This window comes from Moschus berezovskii, chromosome 7 (assembly GCF_049115385.1).
Source record: "Moschus berezovskii isolate FMDL1 chromosome 7, NW_MosBer_1.0, whole genome shotgun sequence".
In the NCBI taxonomy this organism is placed as follows: Eukaryota; Metazoa; Chordata; class Mammalia; order Artiodactyla; family Moschidae; genus Moschus; species Moschus berezovskii.
This window is the reverse complement of record NC_142466.1, coordinates 85,435,020-85,454,618: the sequence shown is the minus strand read 5'-3', so window position 1 is coordinate 85,454,618 and position 19,599 is coordinate 85,435,020. Positions and strand designations below refer to the sequence as shown.

The window sequence follows — 19,599 nt, the reverse complement described above, 5'->3', positions numbered from 1 at the left end:
TCTTTGGCCTAAGTACACCAAATCTAAATCTGCCAGTTCGAGGGCAATTCTAAGTGCTGTAGAGAGCACTAGTTCATCCAGACGTCATGAATCTTTGGATAAAATGGCACAAATGAAAAGCTGTGGGAAAAGCTCTTCCAATATTTATAGTTTGCTTCTGACGCACATTTTGCATAGGAGAAAACTGCTCCCAAATGAGACAGCATAAGTCACTAACTCCCACTGCTTGTGTGAATGAGCATTCTTGAGCTGTGACATTCTTCCTGAATGAGTGGGCCATAGAGGCACTCTTTATGTACCGCCTAAAGAATGGAAAGCTTTAAAATCTGGGTATTTTATCATCTAGCACTTGTTCCAAGCCTAAAGCATTCATCATTCGGGTCATGATTTCGACAAGAGAATCTACTCTTAAACAATCAATGTGTTCAGGTTTACAATAATACCTGACCTTGAATATTCTTGGAACTTGTGCTTTCTAATCAGAAGATGCTAGCAAAAGCTCTAGGTTTCTTCCACATGGCCCTCACAAGCAATCTCTCTGCCGTGAATTTCTGCTCAGAATTCTGCTTAAAAAGGCACCCTCTCCACTTCTAATCTCCACTTCTAATCTCCACTCAGTCTCCACACACATTCATGTTCATGAGGCAACCTTTCTATATGTGGGACTGAATTCCAGTGACAGCCACATAATAGATCAATTTCATCTTAGACAAGTCTTATTTTTGACCCATAAGCTAAATAGGATGCAGAAGAATCTTTGGAGAATGTGCAGATAACCCCTTGCTTTCTATGTGTGTGCCTGCACCACCATCTCTACTTATTCCCTCTCCTAAGCCTCCTTAAGTCATCATGTTATTGTTGTTGCTTAGCCGCTAAGTTATGTCCGACTTTTTTGACCCCATGGACTGTAGCCCTCCAGGCTCCTCTGTCCAGGGGATTCCCCAGGCAAGAATACTGGAGTGAGTTGCCATCTCCTACTCCAGGGAATCTTCTCAACCCAGTTTCAGACCCGAGCCTCCTGCATCTCCTGCATAGGCAGGCAGTTTCTTTACCACTGAGCCATCCCAGAAGCCCTGAGCCATCCTGCTTTTAGCTAAACCCAATCAGAGTGCTTCTCTGTGCACCAACTACTCCATGTTTTTAATCATTATTCCTGATTAATACCCTTGGAGAGTCAGTGAGGTAAGCTCAATGAATGCCTGAATAGTCCTTCCAGTGTTCACACTGCCCCCGCCCCAACCCTTGCCAGATTTTGCAGGGAAGAAGTGAATGAACTGCCTTCACTACTCAAGTGTGGTCCATGGATTTGCAGCACCATCTGGGAGCTCATTAGAAATGCAGATTGTCAGGCCCTTCTCCAGATCATGGAATCAGAATCCACATTTAACAGGATCCCCAGGAGATCTCTTGCTCATTAAAGGTTGAGAAATCCTGATTTACAATTCCTTGGCAAGTGTGACCAAAGTCAAAAGACCCCAATGTTCATAAAGGATAGTACTTTTTCAGTGAAACATAGAGTAAACCTGAAAATAGTATACCTAAATATTGAGGGGGCTGGATAACGACTGCAAAAATGTCAGGGGTAAGGGCAAGAGATGGGTTTTGTCTCTAGAGGCATATCTCTGGGTCCCACTGCAGATGGGAAGGGGGAGGGGAGAGAGCTTAGACACCTGAGGCAGCTTATATTCACCCACCCTCTCTAGGAACCGAACACTAACTCAGTTTTCTCCTAAAAAGGCCAACTGTAGAAAGCTCATGTAGTCGAGTGACAGAGTCCGGGGGTCCTCTGATAAGCGAGGACAAAGCCAAAGCTGAGATGAAGCAGTTCTGGGCAGCAAGTTTCTTCCTAAGGCCAGAGAGCATAAGCACTCGGGAGGTAAGGATGGGCACAGTTATCATGTTCTTGCCCCTCCCCCAGGAGAGGACAGCACTGAGCTCCTCCCTGTGTGAGGTGAGGGGCCCTGAGGCCACTCCCAGACATACTCCTCTTCACAACCACCTTTAAGTAAGTGTTAGAACCTGACATTTTACAGAGAAGGAAAGCTAGATTCAGAGGTGGTAAGAAAATTGCTCAAAGCCACAGAGGTTATGAAAGACACAACTCTTAGGCGAATCAGAGCCTAGTCTCAAACCCTTCCCACTGCGGCAGTTTCCCTTTGAATAACGTGGCGAGTGGGATAACCATGATTTAAATTCCAAGCTCGAACACCAGATCTGAGTGACTCAGGTGGATTAACACAAGAGACAGGAGTTTATTTCACTGAAAGTAAAAAGTAAAATGTTTGAGGTTCTACCTACTCCACTTAAGTTTTTCTGTTCAAGGCTTCTACAAAAAGAGAACATTCAAAGGCGCGCTTACTTCTTTATTGCCTGCAATTTCCGCATATCTTCAGCTGAATAGGGTTCCTTCCTTTCATGAGTAGGTCCTGCCTAATAGCTGGATAGGGACATCCCTGGGAATTAGAAGCCAAGAGAGACAACCACAAAGAGAAGCAGGAGACAGTAATGAAAGCCCAAGTGTCTCTTTGTCTTTTATCATTTTATGGGTAGTTGAAGTGTTTTCTATTATTGGGGAAAAAGGCTGTGTTTCATCACCATCCAGTAGGTAGCCCAGCATTTTCTGTTTCTCAAACCTCCAGAGAGACCTGACAAATTGTTCAAAATCCTAAAATTCCAGTACAACAGGATGTTAAGCAAGACTCTTCCTGCCTTAGTAACCGACAATAAAATGAGCACCAAAGGTGGAATTTACAAATGCAATGACTGAATCCACATCCTTTGAAATATTTGATTCATGAGGAGATTATAAAAGGTCCCAGAGAAGAGAGAAAAAGGAAGGACTTATAAATAAGCTTCTTCAGGGAGAAGTGTCACCATCACCACCACCCCACCATGGGGTTTCCACAGCTGCACTTGAGAACATGGCCTGTGTTCTTTGCAGGTGAAAGGCTCAAGGGGCAGTGGCTGACTCTGCCAGAGATGGCTCAGGCCACGTGTGGTGGTGGGATGCAGCTGACATCTGGGTCCCACCTGTGCACCCAGAACTGTCGGGACAAGGGACCGTGAGCGCTCCCCTGGACCAGATGGAGGCAGCACAGAAGGAAGTCTGTGGGGGAGTCTAGAGGGCCAGAGGGAGCCCCCAAAGTACAAAGCTGCATTCCTGGGTATGAAGGAGGAGCTACTTTCAGCAGCCAGAACATGGATGCATTTATGTCATGGGAGCTTCAGGAGAGGGGGCTGCAGAGAGAGGAATCCCAACGTTCTCTAGGAAAGATGAGGTGTGAATTGACACTGAATACACCCAGGTCCCAAGAGCACAGAGCCACCAGCCAGTATACTTCCCTGCCCTCCATCCCCATGCCCATCCCTTCCACCCAGGCAGCACAAAAGCTTAAATCTCATTAGTTAGCACTAGCCCCCACCCCCATGCTGCCAGCCTGCACACAGAGACGCAAGAGGAGACTGACCCTTAAATCAAGGCCAGAGTTGATTTCTAACTCAGAAGCGACATCCTGTTTCGCAGTTGAGATTCCATCTGTAACCTCAAGTGATCCAAGGATTGCCTGTTACTCAACAATGAGCAGAAAAATCTTGCCTGGGTCAGAATTCCATCCCAGACAATTGACTCTCACCCTTGACTGCACACTGGGATCACTGGGGACTCTCAAAAATGAAAAATGCCAAAGCCCAAGACTCACCCTGGAATCGCAGAATCAGAATTGCTAGAGATGGGCCCTAGAAATGTGTCTTAAAAAATGAAATAAGATTAAAAAACAATTAAAACTCACCCATTAATGTGTAACAAAGAGCAGGATGCTACTGTTCTAGTAGACCAAGAAGTGACTAAATAGTAAAGGGACAATGGAAAACCAAGAGGAAATGAAATGAATTTGACTGTCACCAGCTGTGCTCTTCCATGTGCTAGAAAGATAAAAATCACTGTCTTCCAGATGCATTTTGAAGCAGAAAGCTCCTTGTTGTACTTTAAATATAACTCCAAACTGACCAGAGCTGAGTTCAATTCCAAGCATGGGATCAGAAATAATCAATGTAGTGTTTAGAAAGTCTTGACTCCCTTTCTCAGTTGCAAGTCAGGTTGCCAGTGATGATCTGGACTGGTACCTGGGTCCCGCTGACATCTAAAGACCTGATAACACCTGTCCCTCCTCACAGCACCCTGGCGGGGGCTGGTGTCTAATGTCAGACTCTGCAAGGTTCCAGCACTCTGGAGAGACACATGGGGATCTTTCCTGCCAGTCTCACATCCTCACACCTGTAGATGGCACCCTCTTCGTCTGGCTGAGGCTGGCTTGGGGTCTCTCTGCTCCAAGTGGAAAATACAGTGTCTGCCACAACATCCTATGTTTCTACTCCATGCGGTGTGAAAGGCAATTGGGACTGTCACTAAGTTCAGTCATCCTCTTCTGTGCTCACCCATTTTTATATTATTAGGTGCTTTTTATTTATCAGTTTTTATTCCTGTTTTAATTTCTTTCAACATGTTTCCTTCTCTATCTCCAAATAGTGAACTCTTAAACAAGGTGACCATTTCATGGAAATCTGAGTTCTGAGCTGAATGAGGGATACATGCAACTAAAGACAGAAGGGCTGCTGTTTTAATTCTTCTGGATTCATACAGTGATGTAACTGACTTCACAGAAATCCCAGACTGCCTGGTTCCTGGTAAGTCCAGAAACTCACAGTGTGAACAAAAGGATCTCATCAAAACAACTAGAGGGGAAAGTAGCTGTAACTTCGTATCATGGAGATTTGTGAGAGCTGAACTTCTTGATCAATTACTGTATGATGACAACATAAATACTGAAGGACCATAAACTCAAACATGACCTTAAGGTAGAATGTACATTTAGACCAGCAGGGTCTAAACATATATAGTATTATATATACATATTTATAATATTTCCCTTTGTAAATTTTTCTTTAGTTTTCAGGGGACTTAAGAGGGAAAGAAAGCATTTCTAAGAAAAGCCATTATTTGTAGGCTAAGGCTACAAATCGCATAAATATCCACAAAGATTCTATCATACAAGCCAAGTAGGATCAGTCTCTTAACTGGTCTCACTGGTTCATGGCCCATATGGGCCATTTATATCCACTATCACCCTGGGCCAAGTCTCTTTCATTTATTACTCCCTGATAGTGGGTCCTTGAGTAAATACTTAAAGTGAAATAAAAAATCAGTCTTTTCTAAAGCCACATTTATTTTAAAGATCTGATAAAAAAGAATAAATGAAAAGAAAGAAAGGGAAAGAACATCTTTAAAAAAATATATGGCTTAATTTTTATTGTAGATAAATAAACGATTATTTCCTTTTAAGGGAATACTTGAGAGACTTCGAGCTATTCTTAGACCAGAGAACCACTCTTTCCAATCACTAGCTAAGTTAAAACTAACAAAAGCCATCGATAAAAATGAGGCTACACGGATGAGTTCAACTGTACCAAATACTGGTACTGTATAGAAATGTTCAAAATAAAACACATAAAAATCCTATCTAAAATAGAAGCTTGTGGCTTTACACTGACAGAACAGTGCTCATATCAAAGTATACAAACCACTTCTAAAACTTTTAAATGCCAGATCTTCAACCTGGAATCAAGTTCACCTCCAACAGTTTCAGAAGCCAGTTGTTGGCGAAATTCACATAAATCCTTAAGTTTAGATGAGAATAATGTACTAATGTGATGTCAGTTTCTTAGTTTTGACAAAAGTACACAATGCAAGATATTAGCAACAGGGAAATCAGGTGAGGGGTAGCTGTGAACTCTCGGTACCATCTCTATAACTTTTCTGTAGATTTAAAATTATTCACAAATAATATGTTTATTTAAAAACATACAAAAAGCCGCTGTCCCAGAAGCAGAGATTCTGGATTGAACTATAAAGCTGTTATCCCCACAAATGTTCAGGAAGAAAATGAACACAGTAATCTAGCGATTTACTACAGCGAATGTAGCCAGGCAACTAAACTCTCAATTAAGAGGAAGATTTAATGAAACAGACAACAACTGCCAGGGTGTCTGGGTAAGGCATCCAAACATAGCTTGTTTTATGTGCTCCTGAAAGGCTGTTTGTAAATCAAACTTATATAATTCAAATCACATTTTGAGCACGCTAAGGAAGCTGGTGCATTTAAAAAGCTGCTGAATAAATCCCAGGATAACAGGAAGATGGATTGTGTAACAAGAATTATTGCACTCTCATTTGGTGAAGGTGGCTTGGCAGCCATCACCCTTTGTCCATGGGGCTGTCCTGGGACAGCCCAATCAGTACCTGCTACCCAATCAGCCCCAGCCCCACTGGCCTCCAAGTTTCTCTTTTCCCTTCTCTCTGCAAGGCTGGCTTTCTGTGGCTTTGATTAATTCAGAGCTATTATGGAGAGGAATTCTCATCATGAACAGGTCCCAATAGCCAAACACATGCTCAGTCTCCACAATGGTATCAGGTATTTGGGCAACACGATCAAGCAAATAAGAATACTTTCACTGAACAAGAGTGTCTGGAGCAAGTAAACACATGATATTGTCCCTGCTGTTACTGGGGCTCCCACTGAAATTCTTCTGCGGACCATGAACTGGATTCCCAATACCAGCCATCCTTTTCCCAATTCAAACCATTGGTCAGATGGAAACTAGTACCACTCTTAGAAAAATAATTCAGGATTCCATCAACAGATGCCTTAACTCAGTCAGCCCAGGTAAGCAAAACATTCCACAATACTGGTTTCTCAGCCACAGATGAGGGAGCAGGATTCTGAATCCCAATTGGTTAAAGGGTCAGAAAATATATCTCAAACAGCACATGAGCCGACCAAATTCAGTTTACCTGCTCACAGATTTGCTTGTATTTTGTCACTGTGGGTACAAAATCTCATATAACACTTGAAAGAAAAATAATGTGTGTTGTCAGAATACTGTTCAAATTATTCATCCCTATCACTTCCATGGGAGGAGCGTGAGGCCCTGCCCTGGATTGGCCTTGGCCCTATGACTTGCTTTGGCCAATGGCATACAAGTTGAAGAAACTGTGTGCCAATCCCAAAAGGAGGCCTTATAAAGCCTTGTTTTTTTGTTTGTTTTTTGCTGTCCTCTTGCACTTTGTACTTATCCTAAGAAGTAGATCTCCTATGTAGCTGCTGTTTCTGCACCCTGCACCCCAGAACAAACACACATGAAACAAAATTCCCCTAACTGATCTACAGGCCCATGAGCAAGACAAAATGTTTGTTTCAAGCCACTGGGTTTGGGAGTGGTTTATTGTATTCATGATGTTGTCAATAGTTGAGTGATGCACACTAGCCCTTTCCAGATGCAAAAACATCAGGTACTCACCATCATCGATTCCAGGCCAGCCCATGAAGTGAGCAGAAATCTGTTTCTCATCCTTCCCATATTCATTCTTGGCAACTAACTTGTAGTCCCCATTGTTCATGTGAGTGGGGTTATCCAGCTGGAGGCAGCCGTGGTACTCCGTATGATTGGTAACATGGATTTTAGTACAGATGTATTTGGACTCATTCAAAATTGCCCCGTTATAGAACCACTGAAGCGCTGGCTTGGGATTGCCTTTCACAGTGAATGGAATGCACCAGTGGTGGTCTGAGGTTGGAGATTCGAGAAATGTGATAGTTGGAGCAACTAAATTGAAAAAGAGAGAGTTAATAGCATCAGAAAGTTCAGAATTCTCCCCATCTCCAAATCTCTGTGTCATATGGGGGGGGCCTTACTCAACCATTGTTCGGTTTATGAAAACGTATGACCCGCAACTCTGGAATCCATCAATATTTTGTATCATCATCAAGTTTGATTTAACTTTTACAGAGAGCTTCAGAAAGAATTCTTTCCCTGCTCTAAGATCCATTCATAATAGGCATCTTTATACCGATTCAGTGTGAAAATAAACTCCAAACATATCCCAGTGATTTCTGACAGTGGAAAGGGCTCATTTGAAGTTGACTTTGGTTTCTAACACATATGCCTTGATATTATGGAGATTAATCACCAAAACATTGAGGACCACTATTCTTACAGGGCTTGGCTAAATAATACAATGACAAAAATGACTTTGGAAATCTTGCTTGAAGCTCGGATCTCACATAAATTTTCCAAAACAAATAAAACTGGTCAATGCAAAGAATGTTACTCCTGATGTTGACTGATTATTATAAAGTCTGATAAATTGATATATTTTTCACTGTCAATAGTAAATGCTCTTTAAAAGCATCACTTTTCATTATAGTACAGTCCATTTTTGCTAGAATTTGAGATACATCAAAGTTTTGATCCTTTAAATATCTGAGGTCTATCTAAACCTGAAAAACAAACTAGAGATTATTTTAAAATTAAATATAAAGCACTTTATTCTTAAAGGAAACCAACATTATCAGGTAGCATCTTTAAACAGAGTACTTATCCTGAGCGAAGACACTTAAAATCCCTCTGAAGTGGGATTCATGTGGTCCATTTTCATGTGGTCTGACTTTGATAAGTACGAAATTGAGGACTGGAAAAGACCTTTGAGACCTAATAGTATCTTTTTTTCAGATGAAAAAACCCAAGTGCTATGAGGTTAAGTGATTTGGCCAAGGTTACTGAGTGAAGAAAATCTGGACCAGGAATCCAGAACTCCTAATGCCCTTCCCTTCATGCATCACTTCCTCGTTGTACAAGTTCATCACACAAACTGGGGAAATCATAGCCTGGCAACTAATACATCTGAGTGGGTCACTGCAAAGGATCTCTCAGTTGTTAATATTCCCTATCGCTTATTTCTCATTATCTAAACTTTGATAGACTAGACCAGGTCTCCAGACCAGGGAGTCTACATAGATATTAACCTAAACTAAAAAACACTGGAGTGCCCTTATTTGTTGGTCTGTGTGACACACACAAGGATCACAATGGGGGAGGGACAATACTTACCTTCCTCCCACCAGCCCAGGTCCCCATATGCCCAGGCCCCACTCCTTCCTGCCACCACACTCTAATGCGCTTTTTGTGAGGTGTTGATTTAAGGACATAAAGTTGGAAGCTTGGTTGTACATGTTTGGTGATGACACTGACTTCAAGATTGATCAAAATCATGAGAAATTATGAGTCCAGGACTTTCTGGGCTTCGGGGTAGTATTGACACTGGCAAAAGGTAGGTGATTTCAATCATTCACTCCAACAGTCACGTAAGGAATGTGTGTTATGAGTGAATGCTGATCAGTGTATCAACACCTTGTGTCCACATGTGTATAACGCACATTCATACTTGTGCACACTTGTGTTTTTCTCAGCCAAATCCTAATTCAGAGTAAAACCTCATTAATTTATACCATGGCAGCTCAGAATTTTCCATGATGTGAAGATTATGTATTTTTTTTTTACTGAATACGTACATCATTCACATTGAATGAAACAATCTGGAATGTTAAGATATACGCTGCATTGTTTACAATACTGGAAAACAATGTACATATGCTAAATAAACATTAATACCCTTTATCTTCAGAAGACAGAAACTTAAACCAATTATAATAATAAAAGTTTTTTGCAGGTAATAATAATTTTCAGCCATTTTAGTAGTATTCCTTCCACTTCCCACAGAAGCTTGATGTCAAACTAATGAGGTTTATTTTTTGTATCAACAATATATTGAGTATGAACAGCCAGCCCAATACTTTAGGTATCACAACTTTAAAGGTTCGTATTGCTTTTATAGAGAAAAAAATTTAGAAACTAGTTTATCAAAATTTAAACTACAAGTTATTAACAAAAGGAAGATAACCAGCTCAAAATATATTCTATCAAGAAAAGACAGGATAAGGCACAATAGGACAAGTTTAAGATCGAAAAAGAAGCTTAAAGACAACACATGAACAAGAGAGATTAGCAGAAATAGAAGGAATGGAAGGAGCTGGTAACATTTCTTAATTAAGGACACACAAAACACTGCATATACTTTTTTAACGCACAAAACAGCAGAGGTCCCCAACCACAAATGCGGGTGTGTCCACGATCTTTTCTATTAAAAACACACGTTGATCTGATTACGTACAATGTACAGTGAGGTTGACAGAATCTTGATCTTCTCCTACAAGATTTTCTGCCACACAAGAGATTTGCTTTCCACTGTCATCAGATGAAATGTTAGTTATCCTTAAGGAGCCCTGTGTGTGGCTTGTTTCATTCTACAAATGAATTAACAGACAAAAATAATCTTGATTAGAACTGAACCCAATAGTAAGAAGATTTGGCATTTCTTCCCCTAACTAGATAAATCATCTATAACATTAGAAAAAAAATTCCAGTCTAATCAAGCTCAATAAAAGGGGCAACTCAGAAGTTATTCTGTTATCTCCAGATTTCAATTATAAATGTGTGAAGCTGATTTAATCCTTGAATTTCTACCTACCTTCCTCAAAGAGAAAAAACCACAATGAGAGTCACTCACCTTGCTCATGATGAAACAAAAAGCTTACTAGAGACCTACAGACTTTCCAATCTATGAAGTATACATAACTAAAATACAATCGACATTAGTCTTTGTTTAGTAAGAATAGACAGAAAGTAAATACACAACAAAACTCATTAAAAATCTCTCTATGTGGCCCTATAAAATATTAAATGATCATCACTAGGTTAATACAATCTCAAGTTGAGACATTCTCATCTCTACGAACATACAAACACAAGCCTTACCATATGCTTGGAAACCAGATTACCGACATCCCAGTACAAATTCGGAACTGGGTCACCTGCAACAGTACAGGATAATGTGATAGACTTTCCCTCCTCCACAGTGAGGTTAGGTGCGGCCAAATTTGCTGATGGCAAATCTGGGGAGCAAGGAAAGTAAAGGAAGACATATACAAATAGTTAGGTGCATTATCAAAATAACAGCAACAAGTTGAAAACTCTCTCTGCTTTAACAATCATTATTTGCTTTCTGAGACTGACTTCTGTTGATCTGAAAAAATGCCAAATTGATAGGCTGTACAAATTTGATGAGAGCCAAAAGATGTGCAAAGAGATTTGAAAACAAATTTTGCATGTGTCTCAAAAATATCATTGCAGAATAATCTTTTATTAAAAAAAAAACCCCACTAGTTTGTAGAACTACATCTTCTGGTTCTTGTTCTGTTTTACAGTTATCAATCCAGTTGTTTGCACACAGTCATTGAATTTGTAGAACATCTTATTTTTCCTCAGTTTTCTCTCTTCCATTTTTTTACAGTCAAGGACAAAAGGGTGGGAGGCATCTACAGTTTTTGCATAAACCCATTTTTTTCATTCACTAACTCACAAATCTAATCCACTACCAGAACTAGATTTTTAAAGAGATAAACTATCATCTTGAAATATAAGTTTAAAAAGCAGAACGAGATTTTGAAACAGTCCAATTATGGAAGTTAGTTTCAAAGCTTTTTTCAAAGATAATAAATTTAAACCATACAGCATTAGAAAGTTTCAAAGCTATATAAATCATAGTTAAATATTACAGGTATACTTGGTCACCCTATTTATGACATGATGAAAAAAGTTGTATAGATCATTATCCCAAAGAAAAGCTCTTTTTTGGAAAAACCCTGAGAAAGTATTTGTTACCAGATGAAATTCTGATGCTTATAAACATTTTTTAATATTTCAAGACAGCTTCATTTTTATACTTTTATATTTCAAAAGTAGCTTTTCTTACTAATGCTATCACTTCATTAAACTATTATACCATTTGGGTGTTTATACTGCTCTTATTCATAGTATTTTTAACATGAAGGTGGGTCTCAGAATACATCAGGTCCTGCCAGTCAAGCAAGCCCCTAGCTTGGTATCAGAAACTCAGCTTAGGACTGCATTCACCCCAACAGCTCTGTCCCATGGAACTATGACACATCACTAAATTCAGGAGGAACCCACAGGTCAGAAAAGGCAATTCATCTTCAACGGCCGTGAAATTTCAATTAGCCTGCCTACCTAGGGGTTTCTGACCTGCCACCTTCACAATATAATGCATAAATCCTTCTCTTAAGGCACAGTCCTTACTGACAACACTATTATTATTTATTCCTGAAGCCAGACTACAGCAAGATTTACATAGTATACGTCTCATGGTATTCCCACAATTGGTAGAAGACTTCCCAACAAGATTTGGCTTTCAAAGAACCCTTCCTTCTTGTCAGCCTTTAATAGAGAGCAATGTTGTATCTTTCACAAGGTTCCAAACAGTCCCCTAATATCCTGAACTTATATTGAGCAATGTAACATATACAAGTGATCAAGAGGCAGTGCAGTTGACTGGAATGAACACTGGGTCAAGAGTCAGAAGCCCTAGACCCTAAACCTGGCCCATACTACGTGCCATTGGGTGAATCACTTCTCCTCTCTCAATGTGATTTATTCTATATTAAATACACTGCTCAATCAGAAGAACTAGCTAGAACCAGCTCTAGAATTTGGTGACAACTTTCATGACAATTAAGCTTCCCAATGTAAGAGGCTTGTCATGGCAAGGTATTAAAATAAGGAATGGGTTTATTTTTTAAAAAATCTTGAAGCCAGTGGTATGATCTAGGTGACTTTTTCCAGATATGCATTTCTTAAAAAAAAAAACATAGCCACATAATTTGAAAAGTCTATAATTCTACAAAATGTGTTATAAAAAAATATTCAAACTATCTCTCAGATCAGGAATAAGACAGTGATGCCCACTTTTGCCACTTTTATTCAACATAGAATTGGAAGTCCTAGCCACAGGAATCAGACAAAAATAAACAAATGAAAGATATCTAAATTGAAAACGAAAAGTAAAACTGTCACTGTTTGAAGACAACATGATATTATACATAGAAAAGCCTAAAGACACCACCAAAATAATACTGGTGCTCATCAATTAGTTTAGTAAAGTTGCAGGATACAAAATTAATATACAGAAATCTATTGCATTTCCAGACATTAACAATAAACTATCTGAAGAAGAAACTAAGAAAAAATTCCATTTACAATTGCACCAAAAAGAACAAAATACCTAGAAATAAATCTCAGAAGGTAAAATATCTGTACCTGGAAAACTTTAAGACACTGATGAAAGAAATTAAAAATAACACAGACAGGTGGAAAGATATATGGTGCTCATGAATTTGAAGAATTAATATTGTTAAAATGACCATACTACCCAAGGTAATCTATAGATTCAGTGCAGTTCCTATCAAAATACAAATGGCATTTTCACAAAACTTGTATGGAAACACAAAAGACCCCAAATAGCTAAAACTATCTTGAGAAAAAAGAACAAAGCTGGAAGTATCATGCTCCCTGATTTCAAATTATATGATAAAGTTACAATAATGACTCTATGTGACCCCATGGACTATATAGACCACCAGGCTCCTCTGTTCATGGAATTCTCCAGGCAAGAATATTAGAGGGGTTGCCATTCCCTTCTCCAGGGGATCTTCCCAACTCAGGGATCAAACCTGGGTCTCCTGTATGGCAGGCAGATTCTTTACCATCTGAGCCACCAGGGAAGCCCAAAGAGTATGATCCTGGCACAAAAACAGACACATTGATCAATGAAACTGAAGAGAGAACCTGGAAATGAATCTATACTTATATGAACAGTTACTATTCTACAAGGAAGCAAGAATATATAATGCAGTAAAGACAGCCTCTTCAAAAAAGGGAATGAGGAAAACTGAACAGCTACAATCAAAAGAATCAAAGCTGACTACTTACTTATACCATAACAAAAATAAATTCAAAATGAATTAAAGATTTAAATGTAGGACCTAAAACCATAAACCTCCAGAAGAAAACACGGGCAGTATACTCTTTGCTATTGGTCTTAGAAATTTTTTTTAAATAAGGGGGAGAAAAGAAAAATAAATAAATGTAACTTTGTTATTGCTGTTTAGTTGGTAAGTCATGCCTGATTCTTAGCAGCCCCATGGGCTGTAGCCTGCCAGGATCCTCAGTCTATGAGATTTCCCAGGCAAGAATACTGGAGTGGGTTGCCAGTTCCTTCTCCAGGGGATCTTCTCGACCCAGGGATCAAACGCACATCTCTTGCATTGGAAGGTGGATTCTTTACCACTGAGCCACCAGAAAAGCCCAAACTTAACTACAACAAACTAAAAAAGATTTTGCAAAGCAAAGGAAACTATCAACAAAATGAAAAGTTTCCCTTTGAATGGGTAAATATTTGCAAACTATATATCTGATAAGGGGTTAATATCTAAAGTATATAAAGAACTCATGTAACTCAACACAAAAAAGAACCATTTTAAAAATGGGCAGAGGATCTAAACAGACATTTTTCCAAGGACCTACAGATGTCCAATGGGCACATGAAAAGTGGTTCAACATCACTAATCAACAGAGTGTAAATCAAAAGCACAATGAGATAACACATCACATTATTCAGAACAGCTACTACCAAAAAGACGACAAATGATAAATGTTGGCAAAGAATGGAGAAAAGGGAACTCTCACGCACTGTTGGTGGAAATTTAAATTGGTGCAGCCATCATAGAAAACAGTGTGGAGATTCCTTGAAATTTTTAAAAAACAGAACTATCATATAATCCAGCAATTTCACTTCTGGGTAATTAATCCAAAGAAAACAAAAACAGTAATTAGAAAACATATCTGCACTCCTCATTTCAGCATTGTTTTTACAGTAGCCAACCTAAGTGTTCATCAGTGGATGAAGATGAAGATGTGCTTTATACATACAATGGGATACTAGCCGTACAAAAGAATGAAATATTGCCATTTGTGACAACATGGATGGACTTAGTATTATGCTAAGTGAAATAAACCAGACAGAGAAACACAAATACTATATAATTTCACTTATAGGTAGAATCTAAAAACCAAAGCAAATTAAACAAAAATAAAAAAAACAGATATAGGAAACAATCGGATAGTGGCCAGAGGGGAGTGGGGTAGGAGAGGAAAGAAATAGGTGAGGGAAATTAAGAGGTATAAATTTCCAGTTGCAAAATACTGACAGGTTTGAAATGTACAAAAAGGACAGTGTAGGCAATATAGTCAATAATTATGTAATATCTTTGTACGGTAACATAACTAAAGCTGAGCATGGTGATCATTTGAAATGTATAGAATATTGAATCACTATGTTGTGTATCTGAAACTAATAGAGCATTGTAGGCTATTTATACCTGAAAAACACACCAAAAAGCATACTTATAGAAAAAGAGATCAGATTTGTGGTTACCAGGTGCTGGGGGTAGGTGGAAGGAAGGGAGATTGAATAAAGTAGTTAAAAGGTACAGACTTGCAGTTATAAGTAACTACTTATAATTTACAACACAAGGAAAAACTGTTTCCATTTCTTTAATTTTGTATCTATATGAGGTGATGGATTTTCACTAAACTTACTGTTAAATCATTTCATGATGTATTTAAATCAAATTGTGCTGTACACCTTAAACTTATACAGTGCTGTCTGCCAATCATATCTTAATAAAACTGAGGAAAAATATAACAACTGTAAACACAGCGGGGAAAAGAAAATATTCAAACTACCGTGTGAAAAATAGTACCCATGTGGCACTATTTCCTGTTCCCCAGAAGCACTCATTTCATCTCTTTTAACTGCCTTTTGGGTATCGATCTCTGTATCACTAAATATTGTGCTTATATTGCTGCTTCTTGGTTTTTCTGTTTTAACATTATCTACTGGCCTCTCACCATGGAAGATGAGAACCAGGCTCGTGTTCAAATGGGAAGACAGCTCTCTTACATGCCCATACCACGTTCACACCACTCTATGTTCATATCTTACCATATGCTATGAAGTTTTGTTGTCTGAATGCAAACATGAAGTTTACTATGAATATATAAACCTTACTGATAGCTGAAACTCTGCAATAGTTATATTTTATCAAATTTAAGACCTCACTAACTATAGGATGCAGTACGGTGATAAGAACCACTAAGAAAGGAGGGAAAATTATGTCAATTCAACTTAATGTAATGCCTTCTCACCACTTAGATCTGCATGTAGTGGTTAGACTTACTGGGTAACCCATCTGTTTTAAACCTTTCTTTCCTGTATCCTGTCTTATTTTATCTGCTCCATTTATGGGGAAATTTCCTCAGATTTACCTTGCAAGCTTTCTTTTGATATTTTCATTTCTGTCATACTTTTAGTTTCCAAGGCTAGTTGTTGTTCCTGAATGGTCTGCTATTATTTAACACTCTTGTGTTTATCTCATGGAAGCAAGATCTAATACTTAATATCTATGAGACATTAATGATAATTTCTTATGAATTTTTCTTCTGTCTAAATCAACTTTGTATCTTGCAACTTTTTCTTTCTTTGGATGTTTTGTATTTGTCTTTAATATAAGCTTTTCTCAAACAGTTTGTGATCTTTGGCTGTTCTTTAATCTTTAAGAATGGGGCACTAGAATCATTACATATTAACCGCCAGTATCATTGTAGAGTTTCACTATTATCAGCCTCTTTAATGGATACCACCTGGTGTCAGTATCCTTAAATCCTTCTCCGGATGGTATTGGTCAGATTATTCAGGTAATGCTCTTCCAGTGTCCTGTTCAGAAGAGGAAGAAAACTAGAAATACAGGTTTCTCTGGCTTCCCTGGTAGTTCTACTGGTGAAGAATCCACCTGCAATGAAGGAGATCCCAGTTTGATTCCTGGGACGGGAAGATCCCCTGGAGAAGGGATGGGCTACCCAAAACCCCAGTATTCTTGGGCTTCCCTGGTGGCTCAGACAGTAAATAATCTGCCCCAAATGTGGGAGACCTATGTTCGATCCCTGGGTTGGGAAGATCCCCTGGAGGAGGAGACGACAACATACTCCAGTATACTTGCCTGGAGAATCCTCGTGGACAGAGGAACCTGGGTTCGCAAAGAGCCAGACATGACTGAGCGACTAAGCACTGGCTATTTGAAAACAGAACTTTCCTATGAAACCTTCTGAAAGCCAAAATAACATAAAGCAAAGAAGCAGTAACCTTAGCACACTTGCCAACAAATGCACAGAATAAATCAAGATAAAGCATAGATTCTCAAAGACACAGCTCAAAGCTACTGTGGCTTGATGCGATGCTGAGTGTAGTTCCCAGGAAGGAGCTTGGTGGTGCCACTCCCACTGCTCAGGGTGCCCGCTGCCTCTTAACAGCTCCATGCAAAACAAATGTTGAATGCCATTTTTGCTCTTCACCTTGTTTTGTACAAGCAAAAATCCTCTTCATATTTCTTTCAGAAAAGCAAAGTGGTGTAAAGCAAACAGTTGTATGCAAACCCATCATTCTATGACTCTCACATCCTCAACTCTACTTGGAGTTCCTCATGATCTTTGTTATATCCTCTTTAGAAAATAAACTTCTAGTTCATTTACACCTGGGATGTACGGGGCAAAAATCTTTCAACCTCTCTCCTGTATTCAGTGTTACACTGAACTCTCACTTCCTGAGCCTGGTAGAAGTTCTGCAATATAAACCAAGCTCTCCTCTTGGCTTTCCCCGTGGCTAACTTGGTAACCAGTATTTTCAGCCTTCAGTCAGTCACTGCTCATCCATCTATTTCCCAGTTTGCAACTGCAAAACCACAAATGTTTGCTGACTTCTCTCCCATTTTCTTGTATTTATAGATTCATCTGCTGAGTCTGGAAAAACCAGAGAGCGAGGGCTTGCCATGGTGCTTGTTCTTGAGGTCTGAGCTCCTCACTAGCTGGCTCCATCAACAGACATGTTTCCTGGCACCTCAAACATAAACCAGTGGTATAAATCTCCTACCTTTCACAAATGTATCTAACAAGTGTGGAAATTTCAAGCACAAAAGAGGTTAAAATAGAGATTCTCAGCAGAAAATGCTATGCCATAATCTTAATTTCCCCCGTAAAATCTACCATGTTTTTTTTCCTTCAAGCCTAAATTTAAATGATTAACTGTTCTAAAAATGTTTGCTTAATTACAGTAGCAGCAGTAAAGTTTATTGAGCATTCACTGGACTAGGAAGTCTTACCTAGTACTTTATATTTTTGTTTAACTTAATTCTTACAATCAAACTTGAAGTAGTTATTCTCATTCAATTAATAGAGAATGTGAGTTTTGGAAAAGTCAAATACCTCTTCCAAAGTTGCCTAAGTACCTGGGATTTGAACTCAAAGATGAAGGTGTTCACCATATAGCACACTATCTTCCCAGACTGCATATAGCCATTTTAGTACAGACTATAAATACCAATATATATCCATAATCTGGGAATTTGCTTCATTTAAAAAATACTTATGCATCTATTTGTGAGGGAAGAGTGAATCTCCTTTATTTACAGAGAAATTGTATCACCCTGTCATAGCAGTTTCCAAAGGAATCTGTGAAAAATTGGCCAAGTCTAGATCTTTTAAATGTAAAGTCTTCCACAAATGAGTAAGCATCTGACTCACGTTAATTCTACAGCATTAATATGCTGGCCAAAGACTCAATAATGGAAAAAACAATCTGTACTTGAAATATCACTTGAGGTTTAATTAGCACAATAAAAATGAATTGGGAAGCATGAATAGCCAAGGCAGAATAAACCATTTGCCAGGCACTACTTCCTGGCTTAATAAGATTTGAAATCAGCACAAGTACAGAGCAAAGCTCAGCAATGCCTCCAAGAGCCTCCAGCTCGACGGTAATGGGATCCTGATTTAAGTTTCAGGGCTGTCTTCCTTTACACTCTGAGAAACCTCACTAGAGATAAGAGACGACCATCTCCCTGGACATACAGACACGTCTGAGGCCTGGAAGAGCCCAGTAAAGGAGGCAGCTCATCAATGTATTGGTTAAGGTCCTGGACAGACAGATGTCAGAATCAAACTCACTCGTTAGCTTTTTATTTGTAATATTTTGTAAGTTTTCATTTCTTCATCTAGAAATAGGGATAATGATGACATCTACTTTCTAGAGCTTTTAGGATGGCTAATAAGATACTATGGAAAATATTCCAGATAATGTCTAGTGCATATAAAGCCCTTAATAAGTATTAGTTATTACTGTTATTACTGGAGAGGTGGCAAGAAATCACAGAAAAACTATACAAATAAGATCTTCACTACCCAGATAATCACAATGGTGTGATCACTCACTTAGAGCCAGACACCCTGGAATGTGAAGGCAAGTGGGCGTTAGGAAGCATCATGACGAACAAAGCTAGTGGAGGTGATGGAATTCCAGTTGAGCTATTTCAAATCCTGAAAGATGATGCTGAGAAAGTGCTACACTCAATATGCCAGCAAATTTGGAAAACTCAGCAGTGGCCACAGGACTGGAAAAGGTCAATTTTCATTCCAATCCCAAAGAAAGGCAATGTCAAAGAATGTTCAAACTACCACACAATTGCACTCATCTCACACACTGGCAAAATATTACTCAAAATTCTCCAAGCCAGGCTTCAACAGTATGTGAACCATGAACTTTCAGATGTTCAAGCTGGATTTAAAAAAGGCAGAGGAACCAGAGATCAAATTGCCAACATTCGTTGGATCATTGAAAAAGCAAGAAAGTTCCAGAAAAACATCTACTTCTGCTTTATTGACTATGCCAAAGCCTTTGACTGT

General features: G+C 39.0%; 1 protein-coding gene across 4 annotated transcripts in view; it reads right to left on the bottom strand.

The window, feature by feature from the left end:
• The window catches only part of NTRK2 (neurotrophic receptor tyrosine kinase 2), a 409,841-nt gene that overhangs the window by 332,271 nt on the left and 57,971 nt on the right, over positions 1 to 19,599 (bottom strand). For all 4 annotated transcript variants that reach the window (XM_088838074.1, XM_088838072.1, XM_088838075.1 and 1 more), the window contains 3 exons: positions 10,708 to 10,844; positions 10,064 to 10,196; positions 7,354 to 7,659 (listed from right to left, as the gene is read on the bottom strand). In XM_088838074.1, coding sequence (XP_088694200.1) covers positions 7,354 to 7,659; positions 10,064 to 10,196; positions 10,708 to 10,844 — 576 coding nt within the window. The remainder of the gene's footprint in view (positions 1 to 7,353; positions 7,660 to 10,063; positions 10,197 to 10,707; positions 10,845 to 19,599) is intronic.